At 62.1% G+C, this 21,282-nt stretch overlaps 1 protein-coding gene across 1 annotated transcript in view; it reads right to left on the bottom strand.

Annotated features, from left to right (window-relative positions):
• Window positions 1-294: 294 nt before the first annotated feature.
• Window positions 295-21,282, bottom strand: part of FOXO6 (forkhead box O6) — a 92,321-nt gene continuing 71,333 nt past the window's right edge. The window contains exon 2 of the mRNA XM_044997622.1: window positions 295-3,726. Within this exon, the coding sequence (XP_044853557.1) occupies window positions 2,314-3,726 (1,413 nt within the window). The 3' untranslated portion in view covers window positions 295-2,313. The remainder of the gene's footprint in view (window positions 3,727-21,282) is intronic.

Here is a 21,282-nt window from a genome sequence, read left to right as displayed (position 1 = left end):
GCCCCACGGAGCCAGGGAGCCCCAGTTCCCAGCTCCGTGGGATTATGCCAGGGCCAGTTCTAGGGTCCCTTTCTTGGTCCCTGGAGGCTGCTGTTTAAAACACAACCAGCCTTCCAGGAGCCCAGGCCTGCTTAGACCTGGGGAATCTCGGAATTTAAGACAGTAAAATTTGGCTCTGGCATCAGTAGTTTGTCACTGCTCAGCGCTGGGTCGCTCACTCCGTAGTTCGGCCTCTCTGACTATACCTTGGGGCCCCGGAAGATCATCTGGGGGGCAAATATCCCTCCCCCCTGCTGGGAAGCGCCAGGCCTGTGTCCTACAGTCAGACTTCACAGAAACCTCGGTTCTCACCCCTGGTTGCTAGAGGCTCAGGGTCCAACGACCAGGGAGCCCAGAGCAAAGCGCAGCGGAAACAACGTGTCTTCATTTCAGAGCCAGGAGCCGGGCCCTGGTTAAGGAACCCAAGGAAAGGCTCCAGCCCCAGGGCTCAGACAGTGTTTGGGCTCGACTTGTTAGAGAGCCAGGGACTGTCTACAAGGTCCTGGGCAGTTTGGAGATGCCCTGGGGCTCTGGGTCTGCCTCAGGCCGGCGGTTGCTGAACACAAGCCGATGGGTGGGGATTCCTGCCCGGCATGGGGCCAGCACAGCTCACTGCCCAGCTGTGCCTGCACTGCAGCTGCCAGCCACTCCTGGCTCTTCTGGGCCCTTCTCACTTACTGGGAAGGATCCTCCCCAAAGGCCGTGCGCTCTGCACGGCTGGCCCGGCCCGCCCAGCTCAGGTGGGCAGTGCTGGCAAAGCAGGCTGCCTGACAGCTAGCCCCAGTGGCTCCCTGCTGTGGGCAGCAATAGCACCTCTCCCTTGCCTGGCAGCCTGGCAGCCCCGGGCCCCTGCCCAGAGCCTGCACACCGACCCCTGGGGTGGGGGAGGGAAGGGTCTGCTGGTCGTGAAAATGCAGGAGCACAGTGCGCTCTGCAGAGGGAAGCAGGTGTTTGAACCCCAAGTCCAATGGGGAGGTCCAGTGCCCTGGCACTGAGCAGCCCAAACTCTGGGGATGTTCCGCATCGCAAGCCAGATCCAGGTTTTGCAATCATCTCCCAGCCCTCCGCATATCCCTGATATTAACTGCCATCTCCCGCGAGCATGCACTGCCTGCAGACTGCCTCCCCAGCTCCCACCGCGGCTCGCCCGTTTGCTCTTCTAACAAGGTGATTATTCAATGGCAAGAGAGTGCATAAAATCAAATAAATAACTCCCCCCCCCCTTCAACTTCCCCCTGCCTACCTCTCCAGCAGGGATCCAGGCTAGCAGCATGCCTCTCCCAACAGAGCCCCCCACAGGCCCCTGGGCCTGCAAAACCCACACCTGCAAAGCCAGTTCAGGGCATGCACGCCTGTGTCCCTGCCCACGCACGCACCGACTGTGCATGGCACAGTGCATGTTGCACACAGACAGCTGCCAGTCGTCGGCGGGTTGGGATTTTTGCAGGCACTGATGATTGAAAACGTGGCCATCCCCAAAGTTGGCTGAGATCAAACTGGCTCAGAATCCAGAAGTAAACTCTGGAGAGAGCCCCGTGCGCGTGGGTGCTGCCAGCAGGCGGCCCCAGCTGCTAGCTCCAGAGTTCAGAGGCTTTCCCTGGCTCTCCAGCTACCCCGGGGTTATATCAGGTTCTAGAACAGGCTTACACAGTACACGGAAATCCACTGGTTTGCTGCCGGGTGAGTGGGTGGAAGGGGCTGCAGGCTGACGCTAACGCTGACTGCTGGGGGGAGCCAGCCAACCGCTCCTGATGGCTGCAGCAGCCCTGGAAACCAAGGGCCTCTGCTCCAGGGCTGCCACCCCCTGTAGCTAGCCGGGAGAACCAAACCAAAGGAGCACAAAAGGTGGGGCCATTTGGAAAGCTTATTCTGACAAATGCGAATGCCTTGGGCCCAGCCTCTGCACTGCCTCACCTGGGAACCCCGCTAAGGGCGGAGGAGGGACAGGGCACGACGGGCTCCAGGCTGCCTTTGCGCCCACACCCGATGTGCTAGGGAGAGAACTGGCGTGGGCCTGGGGCTCCCCAGCACAGCCTGAGCTAGCTAGTCTGGTGCACACATCAGTGCGGGTGAACCCCAGCTCTGCACTGCCTGGCGGGGCTGTGTCCTGCGCCCGGACGGCTCGGTCACCCTGCGGCTTGTGCTCAGGGTGGCTCTCAGGTTTAACAGATGGCTCTAGCCCATCAGAACAAATAAAGGCAGAAGAGAAAGAAAAAAAAAGTCTGTGTCACTGTTCCCCATGTGACTCCTTGGTGGGGAGCGTCTGGCTTCGTCTCAGCCAGGCACCCAGCTCTGGTTGGGGGGCTGGGGGGCGCTGGGCAGCGTGGCCATGTTGAGGCCGTTCTGCGGGGGCAGGGCCGAGTCGAAGTTGAAGTCCATCTCGTCGCTGTCCATAAAGTCATTGAGGATAATGGACTCCACGTCGCACTCCAAGCTGCCGTTGAACATGTCCAGGTCAAGGTCTGCTGGGAACCTGTCCTGGCCCAAAACAGGGGGGTGGATCGCCCCTGGGTAAGGGCCCTGGAGGGAATCCAGCAAGCTCATGTGTGCCCCTTGGGTATTGACGTAGGGATGGAGATGCCCGTGGTGGGGCATGGCTGCCAGGCTGCAGGAGTCACTAGGCAAGCTCATAAGGCTGATCGGAGTGGGTAAGGCACTGTTGCTGACAGCAGGGTGGTGGCTGGCTGGTGACGGGTGGTACAAAGTGTTGCTCTTCATGAGGGAGGCCGAGTGGGCGGGGTAAGAGGACAAGCCCAGCTCCCCGCCTCCGCACACGAGGGCGCTCTGTCTGTGGCTGCGGGCCGGTGCCAGGACGCTGGCCTGGGCCATGGGCAGCTCGCCCTGAGCCATGCTCTCCTTGTGTGCGTAGGAGATGGAGGAGAGCAGGTCCTGCAGCGAGGCATTCCGGTAGGAGCCGGCGGGGGAGAAGGTAGCTTGCTTGTTCTCCTGGATGGTCTGCATGGGCAGGCGCCGCAGCAGGTTCATGGCGGGCTGGCTGTAGATGGTCCCGCAGTAGGTGCTGGTGGCTGCCGCGAGCGTCGAGCACTTGGAGTTGAAGGTGAAGCTGGAGCTCCTCTGCCTGAGGCCGCCCGAGGGCAGCGGCTGCGAAGGGCTCATGTTGTAGTTGTCCTGCAGATCGTCCAGCAGGCTCTCGCCAAGCCCTTCGTTCAGGCTGATGGTGCCGGTCAGGTCGGTCAGCCGGGGCAGCTCCACGGAGCACCTGCTGCTTAGGGAGGGCGACATGGTGCTGGAGGGGCTGGGGTACATCAGCGGGGAGGACGGGGTGCCGTCCTCCTCTTCCAGCTCGTCCGGCTCGTGGCTGGACATGATTGGGGAGAGGCGCCCGCCCAGCGAGCTGGCCGAGGAGTTGGCCCGTGTCCGGAAGTCGGCCCAGGCGTCATACTCATCGCTGGCGTGGGAGGCAGGGCTCTCGGACCACTTGGCCTGCTGAGAGGACGGGCTCTCCTCCCCACGCTCCTGAGTCGCCTGCAGCTGCTTCTTCTTGCTGGCTTTCCCTTTGATGCGCAGGAACTTGCTGTTGTTGTCCATGGACACTGAGCGCCGCCGCGGCGGCTTGCCCGTCTTGCCGCCCTCGGGGTTCAGCATCCACCAGGAGCTCTTACCGGTGCCCTCGTTCTGCACGCGGATGAAGCGGGTGTGCAGGGACAGGTTGTGCCGAATCGAGTTCTGCGGAGACAACAGAACGAAGAGCCTCTGTCAGTGAGAGTCCCCAGCGCCTCTGCCCCGGGACTAGCAGCTTCCCTATGGTGCGTGTGGAGTAAGCACTGCACTAGGACCCCTGAGAGCTGGGCTCTATTCCCTGCTCTGCCACTGGCCTGCTGGGTGACCTTGGGCAAGTCAGTGCCGCACTATGGGCCTCAGTTTCCCCATTGGCACAATGGGGATAATGATACTGACTCCTAGGTACAAGTGCTTTGAGATCTATGGTGGGAAGAGCTGGGAGGGTTTTCTCCATCTCCCTTTGATGCACTGCAGGAGCAGCGCACACCTGCTCTGACATGCACTAGCCTGGGCAGCCGGGGACTCTGCCGGGGTAAAGGAGCCTCTCCCCCCGCAACAGCGGCAGTGCTGCAAGAATCATAGAATCACAGAACATCAGGGTTGGAAGGGACCTCAGGAGGTATCTAGTCCAACCCCCTGCTCAAAGCAGGACCAATTCCCAACTAAATCATCCCAGCCAGGGCTTTGTCAAGCCTGACCTCAGAAACCTCTAAGGAAGGAGATTCCACCACCGCCCTAGGGAACCCATTCCAGTGCTCCACCACCCCCGTAGTGAAAAAGTTCTTCCTAATATCTAACCTAGACCTCCCCCACTGCAACTTGAGACCATTACTCCTTGTTCTGTCATCTGCTACCACTGAGAACAGTCTAGATCCATCCTCTTTGGAACCCCCTTTCAGCTATCAAATCCCCCCTCATTCTTCTCTTCTGCAGACTAAACAATCCCAGTTCCCTCAGCCTCTCCTCAGAAGTCATGTGCTCCAGCCCCCTAATCATTTTTGTTGCCCTCCGCTGGACTCTTTCCAATTTTTCCACATCCTTCTTGTAGTGTGGGGCCCAAAACTGGACACAGTACTCCAGATGAGGCCTCACCAATGTCGAATAGAGGGGAATGATCACGTCCCTCAATCTGCTGGCAATGCCCCTACTTATAAAGCCCAAAATGCCATTAGCTTCCACTGTAACCCCTAGATCCTTTTCTGTAGAACTGCTCCTAGCCACTCGGTCCCTAGTCTGTAGCCGTGCATGGGATCCTTCCGTCCTTCACCCCAGCCCGCCAGTACGCCTCAGCCTGGCCGGGCGAGGGACCACTGGGAGTTCACTCTCCATGGCACCTTCAGTCCTTGGCCTCTCTGCTGTGGCTGCAGCAAGGGGACCTGTTGGTGCCACAGGGGGGCTGCCCCCCAGGAGCGGCACTGAGACTCCCAACCCATTGCACAAAGGCTGCTGGACAGGAACAGCTCTCCGGCCCGACTCTGCTCTCACACTGGTGTAAATCAGGAGCCGCTCCGCTGGAGCCGATGGAGTGACACTGATGTCAGAGTGTGACTGGGATCAGAACCAGGCCCTGAGTTTCTGGCAACCGGGGCCTCGCAAGAAGGGCTCCCTGGTCCCACTCCCAATCCCCCTCCCCCAGCACAGACTCCTGGAACCCCCCTTCGCAGCACAGCCCATGCATAGGCCTCTTCAGACCCAGCGCGCCCATCCCGCTTGCCTCACTGACGCCAGCCACATGCCCAGTCCCTCACCAGCCTGGCAGACAGGCCCTTTCTCCCAGCCCCGGTGGGCAGGGACTCCCTGTTCCTGTGCTCGGGCCGGCTTCAAACTCTTCTCACCAGCCCTGGCTACTATTTCATGGCGAACGCCGCGCCTCCTTCACACCAGGAAGAAAACATGTCCAAAGCGACCGCACGCGGTCTCCTGCGTCGCTCGCCCTGCTGTCCCCTGCGGCCCGGGGCAAAAGGGAGCCTCTGGGTTAGGCTGGCACTGGACTCGCTCGATTCTAGACAGTGTCCGACGCCCTCCAGCAGCGCATTAGCCCACTGACTACACAGCCAGCCCCACACGCAGGACGGGGCAGCCCGGCGGGGGAAGCATGTGCCATGGCGGGAAGGGTCTGGTTTGAGAAGTACCCTGGGGCTCTGTGTTTCTGGCAGAGGGGGCAGGTCTGAGAAATAGGCCTGGCCTGGGGGCAGTGAGGCGTGGGAGGGGCCTTGGCTCTGGGGGGAGTTCAGCCCCCAGCAGCAGGTCAGGCTGCAGAGACCTGCAGGCTCATGGACCCTAGTTGTGCTCAATCTCTGTGTAATGCTGACAGGCCCCAGGTGTCGGTGGACAGGGTTGAACTAGGGACCTCAGGAGCTTAGTGCATGAGCCTCTCCATAGGATCATAGAACATCAGGGTTGGAAGGGACCTCAGGAGGTATCTAGTCCAACCCCCTGCTCAAAGCAGGACCAATCCCCAGATTTTTCCCCCAGTTCCCCAAATGGCCCCCTCAAGGATTGAACTCACACCCCTGGGCTTAGCAAGCCAATGCTCAAACCACTGAGCTATCCCACCCCCCAGCATGAGCTAAAAGCCACCTGGCTGCTAGCGAAGGCTGGTGAGCAGACTCCTTTTATCTCTCGCTTCAAGTGGTGTCAGTGACACTAGCTAGGCCAGAGCACCACCCCCAGGAGGTGTGTGGTTACCCAGTAAGGGTGGCTGGGTAGGTCCCTCCTGGCCCAGCCCTAGGCCGGGGCAGTGGGGACGCTACAGCCCAGGGGGCTCAGGCCCAGCTCCCTCCAATTCCCTCAGCCCATCATCTGTATCAGCAAATCGGGAGCCACCCCCACATGCAGGAAGGGTCAGCCCAGCCATCTTGAATGTGCCAGAGCAGACACAACATGTCCTCTGGGGACCGGCTCCACGGCACCAATGGCGGCTCTTTGAAGCAAGTCAGCGTGAAGAGTTGGCCAGCAGCCAACCAGCTGGGCTCCGCTCACAGCAGGAAGCCGCATGCTGCATGCGGATCGGAGTCTGCCCGTGGGCCGGGCGCGCATCCCCCAGCATCACACACCTGGCACAAGGGCTGATTGCAAACCCTTGCGGGGATCCCCTCCCCGGCGTGGCAAATCCCACCCCCAAATCCTCCCCTTAAATACGAGGTGTGGTCCTGACCCGCCCGAAGCCCAGAGCATGTGAGTTCTGGGGCCCATCTCTCCTGCCAACAAATGCAGAGTTTAGCTATTGAGGGGGAGTCCCCCTGAGTGGCTCCTTCCCCTGCAGCATCCTGAGGCACCTGAGGAGGACAGCACGATACACAGGCATGGGCGTGGTAGTATCCGAACCGGATTTTTCCTCAGCAGCACCTTTGAATCCTGGTGCCAGGTGCTTCTGCAGCCACCTCAGTGCTGCCTGCTTGCAGCAGGAGCCCGTCTGATGCTGGAGCGTCCTGGGTTCTGCGTTCACAGCCCACCAGGGCTGGTGTGATTAGACTCCCCCGGGGTACAGCCAAACCCTGGACGGAGAACACGCGAGCTTGCCCGAGCCACGTGGACACGCGGGAGACTCCCGCTGCTCCCCCAGCTGTGCCACGCCAGCACTGTTCTCACCCACGGGTGCGTTTCTGACACCACTGAAAGCGGGAGCACCAGGCAGGGCCATGCCCTTCTGCTCACCCCCCACGCTTTGATGCTACAGCAGAGAAGTCCAGGCGTGACGCACGCGGGAGGTGGGGATTATTCCTCGCAGTTCGGGGGAGTTTGCCCATGGAATTCCCAGCGGGCACCCTGCAGCCGCCAATAGCATGTGTCACTTGTGGGGACGCTACAGAAAACCAGGCCATTGGGAGGTGGCATGATGAATGCTCCCCAAGGCTGCCTCACACCTGACCCCACCAGGCAGCTGGGGGCTGCGCTTTGCTCCCTAATGAGCCCTTCTGCCCCTTGAGTGCCCCTTTCAGAGATTGGTCTGGGGCGAAGGGGAAGGTCCAGGATAGGTCTCCTGGGTTCTACGTGCTGCTGTGCCACCAACTCACTGTGTGACCTTGGAGAAAGGCATGTGCCTGGCTGTGCCTCAGTTTCCCTGTCTGTGAAATGGGGATAAAGGTGGTTCCTCTGTAGGAGGCCCAGTGCCCAGCACAATGCAGAGAGCTGAGGGTGGAAGAGACCAGGCCTGAGGCCTAGGCAGGGGGCATTCTGTGCCAGCTGGAAACCAGAGCTGGGAACATCAGGGAGTTTGCAGAAGGGCTGCCTGTGGCTGAACAGGCTCCTTGGTCCAGGTGTCTGTCCCGGCCCTGAGCCCCAGCTGAGTGTGCTGGGGAAGGCAGCAAGAGTTTAGGCCTGTCCAGCTGGGGGAACGGGCAGGGGAGGGGGAAGGAAGTTGCTGAGGTGCCTGGGAGAAAGTTTGGTGCGGCTGCCAGCCTCGAGTGGCATACTAATGAGGAGCCGGGCGAGCTCCGGGCCCATCCATCATATTATGTAATGGCTTCCTTCTCCGCACTTCATTTATTTGGAGATTGCTCCCAGCCTGGCTCCTCGCCAGCAGCCACCAAATCCAAGTCTACAGAAATCAATCTCGCGCTGACTGATTAAGCCGTGTTTAGAACTAATTGCTCCTTCGTGTGTGGGGAGAATAAATTACGGGCTTTAATTTCACATCTTTAAAATGCAACTGCAGGTACGGGCTGGCCGTTAACCCCTTCCCAGCCTGCCCTCAGCACGGAGCAGCCCCAGTGCCACCTGGCCAGGCTGCCGCACACGGGCTCAGGCCAGGGCACCCAGGCGAGAAACACCTGCCACTGCTGGGGGCTTCTGTGGGGCACATGGGCGAGGGGCGCCTTGGCCCTCCGCTCCCTCGCAGCCTGCTGGCTGTCCCCAGGAGCCACACGGCCACGGGCAGCAGGGAGACACGCCCCACCCCACCCAGCCAGAGCACCTAGGGGGCTAGTCGCTGTGCCTCCCTCCTTACCCCCATCCCTCTGCCCCCCTCCAGCTCCACAGCCCACTGCCTCCTGCCGCCCATTCCTCTCTCGGCCTCCTGCCCCACTCCAGCCTCCCCGCTGCCTGCTGCCCGAGCCAGCCATGCCCTCCTGCCCTCCCCCAGGCCTGGCAGAGCCCTTCCGCGGGGAATCCCTGTCCCACCAGGCGACGTTTCTGTGCTGCTGCTAAGAGCCCGGCCCATCCTGGCCGACAGTGGCAGAGATGCTCCTGGGCCGGGGGCACAGTGGCTGCGTCAGCCCCTGATGCCCGGCGCTGAGCGAGATGCAGGGTGCACCTGTGCTCTGCAGCCTGGGCCCCACAAGGGACACGGTGCAAACTTCTCCTGCTGCCGCCACCCGAGCCAGCCCTGCCGCGGCAGCAGTGTGAGGCGTCCTGCTGGGCAGACGGCGGCAATAGCTGGCAGAGAGAGGCTAACTCACGCCCTGACTGCAACGCCAATGACCGTCTGCCCGGGCTCCTTGCGCTGCTCCCACCAGCAGAGCCCCACTGCTGCTAGCAACAGCACAAAGTGCCCTGGGGTGGGCAAGGCTCCCAGTCCAGGGACCACGTGCCACCCTCTAATCAGGGCATTGGTGCCCAGGGAGAGATGGCCTGGAGCTTCCGACAGGAGCTGCCAAGGGGTGGGGGCTTCATTGTCTAACCCTGAGTTATGGGTCATATCCCCAGAGCTGCTAGAGCCTGGGCAGGGGCAGGACACAGCGCGCCGTGGGCAGGGGCAGGACGCAGCGCCCCCGTGGGCAGGGGCAGGACGCAGCGCCCCGTGGGCAGGGGCAGGACGCAGCGCCCCTCGGGCAGTGGCAGGACACAGAGCCCCGTGGGCAGTGGCAGGACACAGAGCCCCGTGGGCAGGGGCAGGACGCAGCGCCCCTCGGGCAGGGGCAGGACGCAGCGCCCCTCGGGCAGGCGCAGGACACAGCGCCCCCGTGGGCAGGGGCAGGACGCAGAGCCCCGTGGGCAGGGGCAGGACACAGCGCCCCGTGGGCAGGGGCAGAACGCAGAGCCCCCTTGGGCAGGGGCAGGACGCAGCGCCCCCTCGGGCAGGGGCAGAACGCAGCGCCCCCGTGGGCAGGGGCAGGACGCAGCGCCCCTCGGGCAGGGGCAGGACGCAGCGCCCCGTGGGCAGGGGCAGGACACAGCGCCCCGTGGGCAGGGGCAGGACGCAGCGCCCCCGTGGGCAGGGGCAGGACGCAGCGCCCCTCGGGCAGGGGCAGGACGCAGCGCCCCGTGGGCAGGGGCAGGACACAGCGCGCCGTGGGCAGGGGCAGGACGCAGAGCCCCGTGGGCAGGGGCAGGACGCAGCGCCCCTCGGGCAGGGGCAGGACGCAGCGCCCCGTGGGCAGGGGCAGGACGCAGCGCCCCGTGGGCAGGGGCAGGACGCAGCGCCCCCGTGGGCAGGGGCAGGACGCAGCGCCCCGTGGGCAGGGGCAGGACACAGCGCGCCGTGGGCAGGGGCAGGACGCAGAGCCCCGTGGGCAGGGGCAGGACGCAGCGCCCCCTCGGGCAGGGGCAGAACGCAGCGCCCCCTCGGGCAGGGGCAGAACGCAGCGCCCCGTGGGCAGGGGCAGAACGCAGTGCCCCGTGGGCAGGGGCAGGACACAGCGCGCCGTGGGCAGGGGCAGGACGCAGCGCCCCGTGGGCAGGGGCAGGACACAGCGCCCCGTGGGCAGGGGCAGGACGCAGCGCCCCTCGGGCAGGGGCAGGACGCAGCGCCCCGTGGGCAGGCGCAGGACACAGCACCCCGTGGGCAGGGGCAGGACACAGCGCCCCGTGGGCAGGGGCAGGACGCAGCGCCCCGTGGGCAGGGGCAGGACGCAGCGCCCCCTCCGGCAGGGGAATGCCAGGCCAAGCTCTGCCAATAGCCACATCAATGCACTACAGCCTCAAGGGGCAAGGGAAGTCCAGTCTCCAGAGCCCACCCAGCCCTCGGCCTCCCTCCTGATGCTGCCAGCGAGGTGCCTGGCACTGTTGGGGGTGTGGGTGCCTGTCCTCTGAGAATGGCTCTGTGCCCAGGCCGCTGGAGGCAGGCCCTGAGCAGCATCCGGCGGCAAGGACGGGCCCTCATGCACTTGCGCCCTGCTAGCTCCAGCCCGTGCCACCTTCCCTGGCAAGGCGAGGGCAGAGGAGCCTGCGGCTGCAGGGCCAGGGACACTGCAGCTCCTCCAGGCTGAGGGCGCTGGCGGAAGGGGAGGGAGGTGGGCGGGCTGCCCATTGGTCTGACAGCGGGAGACAGGACAGGCAATGGCAGGTCCAGGGACCAGCACCTCCATGCTGGAGCGGACGCTCAGTCCCAGGGGCTCGCCCAGCTTGCCCTTCCCCCACCGGGCCAGACCCACGCAGCCACCCGGCCCTTCCCCGGGGCCCCAGCAGACGCTTCGAGGGGCTGATGCCAAAGCTGCTCCCTCTCCCTGGCCTCACCCCCGGCGCCCCTGGCTGGCTGGATTCTCCAGGGCCGCAGTTACCCCGGGGCAGGGCAGCAAGCTGGCAACGCAGTGAGCTGGAGGCACTGACGCCACCCCCTGCCCCCGCAGCACTGCCAAGCTGGCTCCTTGCCATGCCCCCAGCACTGCCCCGTTTGGCCCCCGGTGTGCGGGGTCCCTCTTCCGGTGCACTCGGCAGGGAGGGCTCCGTCCGGCAGCACCTCTCGCAGTACCCCCTGTGCTGTGCAGCACAGCGGTACCAGCCGTGCCAGGCACGCATGACGGCAGCCCCGGTGCAGGGGAGAGGCACACCAGCAGCCTTTGTGCACCGCTGCTCTGACGAGAGGGCAGGGTCCCCAGGCGGGCACTAGCGCCCCCACTACGGATCCCGAGTGTCCCGAAGCCTCTTGGGTGCTGCTCCGTTGGGAGCCAGGCATGCGGATGGTCTGGCCCAAGAGCACAGAGGGCAGCCCCATAGCAGGCACCATCTGGGCCACACAGCTCCAGCCACAACATGCTTCACCCGTGTGGGCAGCTGGCCCTGCACTGGCTCCCGCAGAGATCAGTGGGTGTGGGGAGCGCTCAGCACCTGGCAGGATGGTGCCCTGCAAGAATCATAGAATCATAGACTATCAGGGTTGGAAGGGACCTCAGGAGGTATCTAGTCCAACCCCCTGCTCAAAGCAGGACCAACCCCAACTAAATCAGGGATCCTGCCTGAACTGCCATCTGCCTCAGAAGAGGTGACCGGGACAGGTGCGGCACAATTTATGGGGAATCGCAGACGCCTGCTCACCTTGCCATCACCTAGCAGGGGGCCATGGGGTGCAGAGCCTGGGCTCTGGGAAGGGCACCAATGCAGCCCCAGGCCACCATGTCTCACTCATCTCTGCAATGCAAAGCAGTAATGCAGGAGACGCTGGTGCCCCAGGGCATCGGCCAGACAGCAGAATGTGGCATGGGGTGTGTGAAAAGCCCCCTCCCACACGGGGACAGGGAGTCGCTGCTGGCTGGGTTAGGGGCTTAGCCAGGTGGCTGAAAGGTAACGCCGAGGCCAGAGGGAACCGTAGCTTCCCCTGCAGCATTAACGACGGGGCCTTCGCACAAACACCTTCCCGAAACCCCGGCTTCGGCTGTCCACTTCCAGCCGCTGCCTTTCTCCTTTTTTAGGCAATTCCAACCATTGGAAATCTCTTCCCTCCCTGAACTTGGCACCCAAAGCCATCCGCACTTGGCAGCAGGCCCGGGAGGCCACGGCACTGGCTGGGATCGAGGGACCTGCCTGAGATCGAGGGACCAGCCTGGGGGGCAGGAAGGGGAGCAGCTCAGTGCCGATCGGTGCGGGGAGGCTGCCGCCTCCTTCCGCAGAGAAGGTTTAAGAGCAAGAAGGAAACAGCAATTAATTGTGGCTGAGCTGAGCTGAGCCGGGGACTCAGTGCCGACCGTGTCCAGGACTCTGCTTCATTAGAGCCCTGAGGCGCTTTGCTTGCTGCGTCTGGGTGGGCACTCGTGGCAGGGCAGCTGGGCTCTGCACGGAGAGCACGCGGGGGCGGGGACAGGGACACGGAGCTTAATTAATGGACTGGAAGAAGCCCGGTTGCTTCCTGCCCACAGCAGCGTCCTCAGGATGAGACGCTCAGCCCTTAGCAATGCCTCTGCCACGGGCAAACAGCTCTGGCCAGCCCCCAAAGCAGGGAGCCAGGGCAGGCTCTTCGGGGGAGCCAGCGGGGGCGGGCACGGGGGAGGCTGGGCCACTGGCTGCTGGGGCCGGCACTGCTCCTGCAAGCAAACTCGGCTGAGTGCTAAAGACACATGGCACAGACCAAGCATGTTGCACATGCAGCGACCCCAGCCAATTAACCATCCAACGGCAGGTATCCAACGTCTGGCCACAGGGAAGGGCTCGCCCAAGGCCACATGGCACATCAGAACCAAGGAGCTCCTGACTCCCAGACCTGTGCGCTCACCACTAGTCCACACTGCCTCTCACAGCTTCAATCAGCGGGTGCGTCATGAGCCACAAACACAAACCACACCCGCACGTGGAGACACAGCAATGACGCCCAAGGCTTTCCCTGTCGCTGCCGCCTGCCCCAGTCCGCTGCCCCCCTCCTGCCCCCTCACACCCACACGTGGAGACACAGCAATGACGCCCGAGGCTTTCCCTGTCACTGTCGCCTGCCCCCTCACACCCGCACGTGGAGACACAGCAATGACGCCCAAGGCTTTCCCTGTCGCTGCCCCCCTCCTGCTCCCTCACACCCACACGTGGAGACACAGCAATGACGCCCGAGGCTTTCCCTGTCACTGTGGCCTGCCCCAGTCCGCTGCCCCCCTCCTGCCCCCTCACACCCACACGTGGAGACACAGCAATGACGCCCGAGGCTTTCCCTGTCGCTACCACCTGCCCCCTCACACCCACACGTGGAGACACAGCAATGACGCCCGAGGCTTTCCCTGTCACTGTGGCCTGCCCCAGTCCGCTGCCCCCCTCCTGCCCCCTCACACCCGCACGTGGAGACACAGCAATGACGCCCGAGGCTTTCCCTGTCACTGTGGCCTGCCCCAGTCCGCTGCCCCCCTCCTTCCCGCTCACACCCGCTCCCTCTCACTGATGCAGCCCTCCAGTCAGCCAGAGCCCATTGGACACCAGACCCTCTCCCATCAGACGCTGCCCCTGCCCCGACTCTCTTGCTGAGGCAGAAATCTCTCCTGGCCGGCTAGGCTGTCAATGGGCCCTGGGCCTTTGGCAGAACCCGGGGGCTCCTGCGGGGGAAGTGCAGGCATCTCCCCCACACGGTGAGCATGTCCAACGAGTCACTTGGTTGCCCTGACGGCCAGGCACACAAAGCTCTTACCAGGCAAGGCACCGCATAGGGTGACCAGACAGCAAGTGTGAAAAATCGGGAGAGGGGTGGGGGGGTAATAGGAGCCTATATAAGAAAAAGACCCAAAAATCGGGACTGTCTCTATAAAATCGGGGCATCTGGTCACCCTAGCACCGCACAGCCACAGGCCATGGGAGGGAACCATGGTGTGTAGCGCGGCCTGCCCGGGGAGTCGCTGGCATGGGATTCCCCCAGCACAGCTCCGAGTCGGCTGGGAGAGCCCTGGGGGCCGCAGCTCAGCGAGCAGGTGGCTCCGCACCCGGCCAGAAACGGACAGGGCAGAGCAAGCTGCGGCTGGTGACCCAGCAGCGGGCGCTGCTCCCCACATCAGCATCCAGGAAAACGTCAGTGTGGGGCTAGAGGCGCTGGCCAAATGAAATGTTCAGGAGCTCCTGCACCTGGGGTCATTACTGACAGCGTGGCACCACTTCCTGTCCTAAACTGCTGAATGGCATTGCTGTGCTCTGTTATACAGGTGCTGTGCTCCACCTCAGAGGTGGCTGCAGGCGAAATAGCCCTTGGGAGAACTGCCAGGCTAGGCTGTGTTAGCTGACACAGACAGCAGTGGGCAGGGGTATTATGGCTTGCAGCAGCAGACGCCTGCATAGCGCTGTGCACAGGCCTAAGCCCTGGGCAGCCAACTCCTGAGGAGAGGCTCCGGGCCTGGCTAGGAGGGTCCCTGCAGCCAGCAGGGCAGAGAGCAGAGAGGGAGGCGGGAGAGGCAGCTGCCCTAGGAGCTGGAGGCTGGAGGGGCACGCAGGCAGGCAGGCCCCTGCACAAGGCTGCCGGCGGGTTTCCCAGCACAGCAGAGTCCCCAGCTGCCATCCCATGTGCCTCGCCTCACGCCCGCTCCATCAGCCCCACATCCCCAGGGGGCTGGGGAGACACTCCAGAGAGCGGGAAGGCGCTAATCCCAATGGTGCCTCCCTCCCCCCAGCACAGGGAGACATGCCTGCCAGGGAAACGGGCCCCATTCCCTCCCTCCCCCCAGCTGTTCTCCAAGGAGCCTCATTGTCAAGGGAAACAGCCAGTGTGAAATTGGTCTGATTAGCAATTAGTCCCATTGTGAAAGGATTAGCCGGACCCATTGTTCTGATGAGTGGCTTGACTAGCAATTTGCATCTGGAAGGAGCTGTCCATTTTCTCAGCACCCTTCTGACCAGACAGACACTGTCTGGAGCAGTGCTACCCAGCACCCTGCTGCTGGGACCCAGGCAGGACGCGGTGGCTAGCCAGCCGCAGGGCCAGGAATGGTGCCAGAGCCTGGGGTCAGACTCTGCAAATATGATGCCTAACACTGGGCACCTGCCGGCCCATCCGTCCACCTTGTGGCACCTGCGGGAGTGGGCTGCTTGTCCGTGCTGCTGAGCCCTGCCCCCTTGCAAGGCAGGAGGAGCTGTGGGGCTTAGCACCTCTGGAAAGTTAGTCACTTAGGGCTTGGCTACCCTCGAAACTCCAAAGCGCTGCCGCGGGAGCGCTCCCGCGGCAGCTCTTTGAAGTGCGAGTGTGGTCGCGGCGCCAGCGCTGGGAGAGAGCTCTCCCAGCGCTGCAGGTACTCCACCTCCCCGTGGGGATTAGCTCACAGCGCTGGGAGCCGCGTTCCCAGTGCTGGGGCACTGTTTACACTGGTGCTGTACAGCACTGTAACTTGCTGCGCTCAGGGGGGTGTTTTTTCACACCCCTGAGCGAGAAAGTTGCAGCGCTGTAAAGCGCCAGTGTAGCCAAGGCCTTAGGCTAAGTCTACACTGGCAATTGAGTGACAAAACTTTTGTCATTCAGATGTGCTAAGCCCCCCGCCCCCCAAGACAAAAGTTTTGCCACTGCAAGTGTCAGTGTAAACAGAAGCACTCTCCTGTCGACAATGCAAACACCGCTCATTGGGGGTAGAAGTATTTTGTCTGCAAAAGTGCCGACAAACAGCGGCTACACTGCCCGACTTACACGACACGTCTGTGTCCACACGGCGTTGTCACTAAAAGACGTGTAGTGTAGACAAAGCCTTAGTTAGGTGCCTCGATTTACATTCCCTTTGGAGGCTCCTGGTTTCTTTGTCAAGCACAAGGGCTGGGATTAGCCCAAGCCAGAGGAGCTATTGAGAGCTGGGGACAGGTACAAAGCCAGCGACCAGAACTACCCGCAGAGCTGCCCAGCCCCTGACCAATGGCCTCTCACTTCCCAGGAGCGGCTCCTTTTGCCTGCTTGTCCTGACAGCCCGAGCGGATGGTCCCCAACGTACCAGGCAAAGGAAACTGCCAATGAAAGGGTGACGTAGCCAGCCCCAGTGCTCCCTCCCTCCTCCTGGGGCACTGTCTGCTCCCCCACAGGCAGGCTTCAGGACCCGGGGTCAGGGTGGATTGTGCCTCGGCTGGCAGAGCTGGACCCACGGCAGCCAGCAAGGGGGTGGAGAGACTGGCACTGCGCTTTGGGTGCACAGCCCTCCCCCACACCCTCCCCTTCACTATTCCCTGCCCGGAGACATCACCCTAACCAAACAGCTTCCCTCTGAGAGGCCATGACCGCACACAGCAGGGCTCCTGGCTCGTCCTCACGTGTCCTGAGATGAACTGGTGGGAGGCAGCTGCTGGTCTAGACAGACGTGGGGCCCTGCCTCCCCTCGCTGCATGGGGACGGGCCAGGCCCTGGGGGGTGAGGGGGAGTTTTCTCTTCAGCCGGGGAGTGCGGGCTACAGCAGCTGGCGTGTGTATGTGGAGTGTGAGCTAGGAGTCATGGGGGGCCGGGTGACGCATGGAGGTGGAGCTCAGGGGTAGCACAGCAGGAATGCCTGCACACCACAGGCCTTGGGCTCAGCAGGGAGCTGGCAGCGCCTGCATGGAGGGCGGTCCCATGTGTCTGATGGGCAGAGTGCCCATCAGCTCCGCGAGGAGGGAGGTGTTTGCTCTCGGGACCAAGCTGAGCACTGTGCCAAGTGAGACTTCCCTGGCGCTGGCAGGTGCTTGCAGCACATGAGGTCTGGTTCAAATCCAGCTCACGTCAGCAGTGACCAAAATGCATCTCCATCCAGGTGCCAGTCTGCAAGCTGCTGGGGCGCCAGCCCCGACCTCGCCCCAGTGCTATTCAGTCGCTTTGTCAATGCTCTGGAAGGACATCTCACAGGTCAGGTGGGCTCAGCAGAACAATGGGTTCTATCAGCCCAAAGCAAGGTACAAAGAGCACAGGTCACACTTACAAAAGGGGCCACCAGAAAGCAGGACTCTGACAGGGATTCTGGGTCCCAGGAGATAACCAGCTGGCCAGGCGCTCCCAGTGCAACGTGGCAGCTACGAGGCAACACAATCCTTAGTCATATAAGCAGAGGAGTATTGCATGGAGAAGGGAGGGGCTGGATGTGGCCTGGATCTCATGTCCAGGTCTAGTGTCCCCACGGCAACAATTGTGTTGAAAAATTTGAAAGGGTTCTGAAAAGGGCTGCGAGACCAAGCCACGGTCTGGAAACCTGCCTGCCAGGGAGACACTAAAGAAGCTCAACTGATTTAGTTCATCCATGAGAAGGTTAAGGGGTGACTTGATCCCAGTCTGTATGGATCTCAAAGGGGAGGGGAACTGAGGCAGCAGACACCTCTCTAATCCAGCAGCTAAAGGCACATTGAGATCCAGGGACCAAAAGCTGAAGCGAGATGGATTCAGGCTAGAAACCAGGTGCACATTTTTAACAGTGATATGAATTAACCATTGGAGCAATTTAGGCCTTGTCTTCACTGCGGAGTTAACTCAAGGTATCTACACGTGACAATTCCTCGAGTCAACCTAGCTCAGGTGAGAGAAGCTACACTGCAAACAAACACTTGATTTGCACAGACTGGTTGTGTTACCAGCTGACAAGTTGTGCCAGCCAACTTGAGTACCATGCAGCACTGCACCCAAGTGAAGAGGGATTGTGGGAAGATGGCAGTTATGTTAGGAGCAATACTCAAGTTACAACTCAAACCAACTGCAGTGAAGACAAGCCCTTAGCTAGAGACTGTAGTGGATTCTCCATCACCAGAAATCTTTGACTCCAGGCTGGATGTCTCTGTCTGAAAGATCTGCTCTAGCTCAGCCAGAAGTTACAGGCTTGATGCAGAAACTACAGGCTGCGGTTCTCTGGCCTGTGCTATGCTGGAAGTCAGACTGGATGATCACAATGGTCCCTGATGACCTTAAAATCTGTTAATCCAGCTCCCAGCGTGTCCACATCTCCAGCACTACCAGCTCCACTGGCACTGTCAGCCCCCTGGCTGGCAGGCCCAGCAGAGACCAAGCCCCACCCGTGCTGCTCAGCAGGAGCACATGGTAGGTAGAGGCAAACTGGCCTGCTGCGCTGCTCCATGCTGGCACTTCGCCCGCCAGTGGCATCCAGCTAACACCTCCCCCCTGCACCAAATTCACTTGACAACAAGGGGAAAGAGAGAAACAACCCGGACACCAGGAGCTGCTGGGGAATGGAGCCGTATGGACCCATATGGACCATCCAGCCAAATCTCTCAAGGGACCAGGAGCAGCCAGAGGTGAGACCAGTATGTCCGTGTCCCCATGTGGTGCCAGGGCACAGCCTGGAGTACTGCTGAAAGATTCCTCTGCACCCCACCAGGGTTCCCCAAAGACACATTCACACCTCTTACAGTCACGTCCAGGTGACCCCGCTTCCGCCGCCCGGCTCTGAGTGAGAACAGAGCAGGCTCTTCAGCACAGGCCTCCACCCCCTGAGCTACAGGAGAAGCTCCTTTACCCGGCAGAGCAGGTTGTTCTCCTGCCAATGGGCCCAGCCAGCAGAGGGCGACCCCCTCCCTCCCAGCCCTGTGACAGAGAGCTCCGAATGGGGCCCGAATGGGGCAGGATTCCCTGGGTGGGGGACCGCCCTCCCGTGCGTTGTACGCCCAGTGGCAGGAACCTCTTGGTCTGTGTTTGTGCCATGCCCAGCCCGCGACAGGGGCTGCTAGGCATTACGGTAATAACATAACTGGGCAGCCTACGAAGCAGGAGTTGCCATGGAGACGGCTTCTGGGCTCTAGCGGCCATTACCCAAGCGTACCCCACCCCCTGGGCTCCTGCCCACGGTGCCAGCCTGGCCTGCATGCGGCGCTGAGTGCTGCCGGGAGGATGTGAAGTGCCAAGCTGGTGCTGAGGCCGCAGAGTTCGATGCCGTTGCTGGCAGCTCTCTGGAGCTGCCCAGTGCAGGGGGCTCAGCACTCCGGGCCCGACCTAGCGCTGGCAGCGCCTGCACTCGGCTCGGGATGCCCTGCATGCTGCCAGCGACACGGCTACTTACTCAGCTGCCAGCTTTGGGAATCTCAGCCCAGCTCCAGCGTTTGTCGAGGGCGCCGCCTGTAAGGCCCCAGGTCAGAGACGTGCTCCTGCCTCCACAGCTCCCACCAGCTGCCAAGTGCAGCAGCAGGGGAGGGATGGGATTTAGCTCTGGCTGAGGAGCTCCAGGGGCTTGTCTTGGCAATGGGAGCCCTGGATGTGCTCAGAGAAAGGCCTCCGGTTTCCCAGAAAGCCCTGATCCTACCGGCCGATTCCTCCTCCAGACGACAGCTGTCCAAGCAGCCTGGCCACTGGCAGGAGCCCACCAAGGCTGCACATCTGGCCCAGCTGCTGGTCGTGCCAGCTAACGAGCCTTTTACCTGCTTGTAGGCTTGTGCTGCTTAACGAGAGAAAGTGGTGACAGGCCGCTAACGAGACTCCTCGTCTGAGCCTGGCCAGGCCCCGCACGGCGGGATAACGGCACACGCGGCTTCGGGGGCTAATGGCTGGTTGATTGCTTTGCACACAAAAGTGGTAGGTGTTGGAGGAAAGGCCTTACAGCCGGGACTCGGTGCCACGGCTCCAGTCTTGTCTCCCTGCCCTCAGGGACCACGCTCCCATGGCAGGGCACACTGCACCCAGACAAGCTGTGCAATGGCAGGGTACTGACGGTGGGGAGACCCACCTCTCCAATTCTCCAACAATGCCTGTTACAGCCCCCCACCCCACCCCCACAGCGCTCCTCACCCCGCTGGAAACTCCTCCAGTGGGGAGTGGATAAAGGCAGCATTATCCAGTGGATATCCATCTCTGAGGTACCCATCACCATGGTCTCTGGGCGCCAGGATGAGGTACGGTTCTGTCCACAATGTGGTGGGGGAAGGGAAGCAGGAGTCCAGTCTGGGCTCCAGAAGGCCCTGAGCATTATTATCTGTATTAGAGTCAGGCCCAGAAGCTCCGCTGCGCTGGGTGCTGTACAGATATGGCTCGACCCAGACTAATATCTCCTCGTTCCATAGTGAAAGACCCCTTGGCAGCCTTGGAAACATGCCCAGAACTCGCATCCAGGGCTGCATGGACAGCGTTACCTAGGGCGCCTTGGCAGCTACTGAAATGCAGCTGTGTCTAGGGCGCAGCATGGCATTAACAGTGCTCAGCAACCTCGCGCAACAGTTTAGGACAGGAAGTGAAGGCAAATCCCATCCTGGTGGTAACTAGAGGGGCACTTGAGATAGGCAGAGTCTGGCCAGGATGCTGGGTTCACACTAGAGCCCCGTTTGCAGGACGCAGCGCCCCCTTGGGCAGGGGCAGGACACAGCACCCCCTGAGCCACCGGAGCTCAGCCCACCCACTCCCATTCCCACTCTGAGTTCGAGGCTTGCACAGACCTGGTAATGACGGCCCATGGCCCTGGGCTGCGCACTGAGCGCTGCACCCAGCTCCAAGAACAGCCCAGCCTGCTAGGAAGGGCCAGGGCACGTTTCATGGCCCACCAGCAGCGCAGGCCCCGCCATTACTTGCCATCCAAGGCCTGGCCCTGCACCCCTGACCACCAGGCTAGGGGGCTTCACCGCTGCCTCAGGCAGCCGGCATACCCAGCGCAGCCTGCGAGGGCAGCCGACCGGAGCCCAGTATGCCGTGTGCCATGCCCCAGAGCAACTTAAAATCCCCAAGCTCCTCTAGCCACCCCCTGGAACTAGAAGGGAGCAGCTGTCCCAGCCTGGCCACAGCAGGGAGCTTGGGAGGAGGATTAGAGAGAAGCTTCTTCGGAGAGATGCTGGGCTCTGGGTCAGGCTCACCCCTGGGGCAGCGACTGGCTTTCGGTTCTGTGTTTGTGCAGCGCCTAGCGCAGTGGGGCCCTGGCCTGTGGCCAGAGCTCCTGGGCGCTACAGGGATAGAAACTATAAATAACCCGTCATCTTCTCCCTGAACAAGAGCCCATGATTATCTGGAGGGCCCCATCGTGTCACAGCCCAGGGCCCAGCACAGTCCCTGCCCAGAAGAGCATGAAGCGGGGGGCGGGCGGGTTGGGAGAGTCGAATTACCCCAGCCCTACTCCTCTCCAGCTTCACTGTGCAGAGAGCCCCTGCGCTCAGCCCTGACACCGGCCGGAGGGGAGGGTATCTGGGAGAGTAGCTGCTGGAGCAGACGCTGTGACTGCAGATGGGGTGTCAGCCGTTCCTTGCCCCGTGCAG

This window comes from Mauremys mutica, chromosome 23 (assembly GCF_020497125.1).
Source record: "Mauremys mutica isolate MM-2020 ecotype Southern chromosome 23, ASM2049712v1, whole genome shotgun sequence".
Taxonomy (NCBI): Eukaryota; Metazoa; Chordata; order Testudines; family Geoemydidae; genus Mauremys; species Mauremys mutica.
This window is presented reverse-complemented; position numbering and strand designations above follow the sequence as displayed.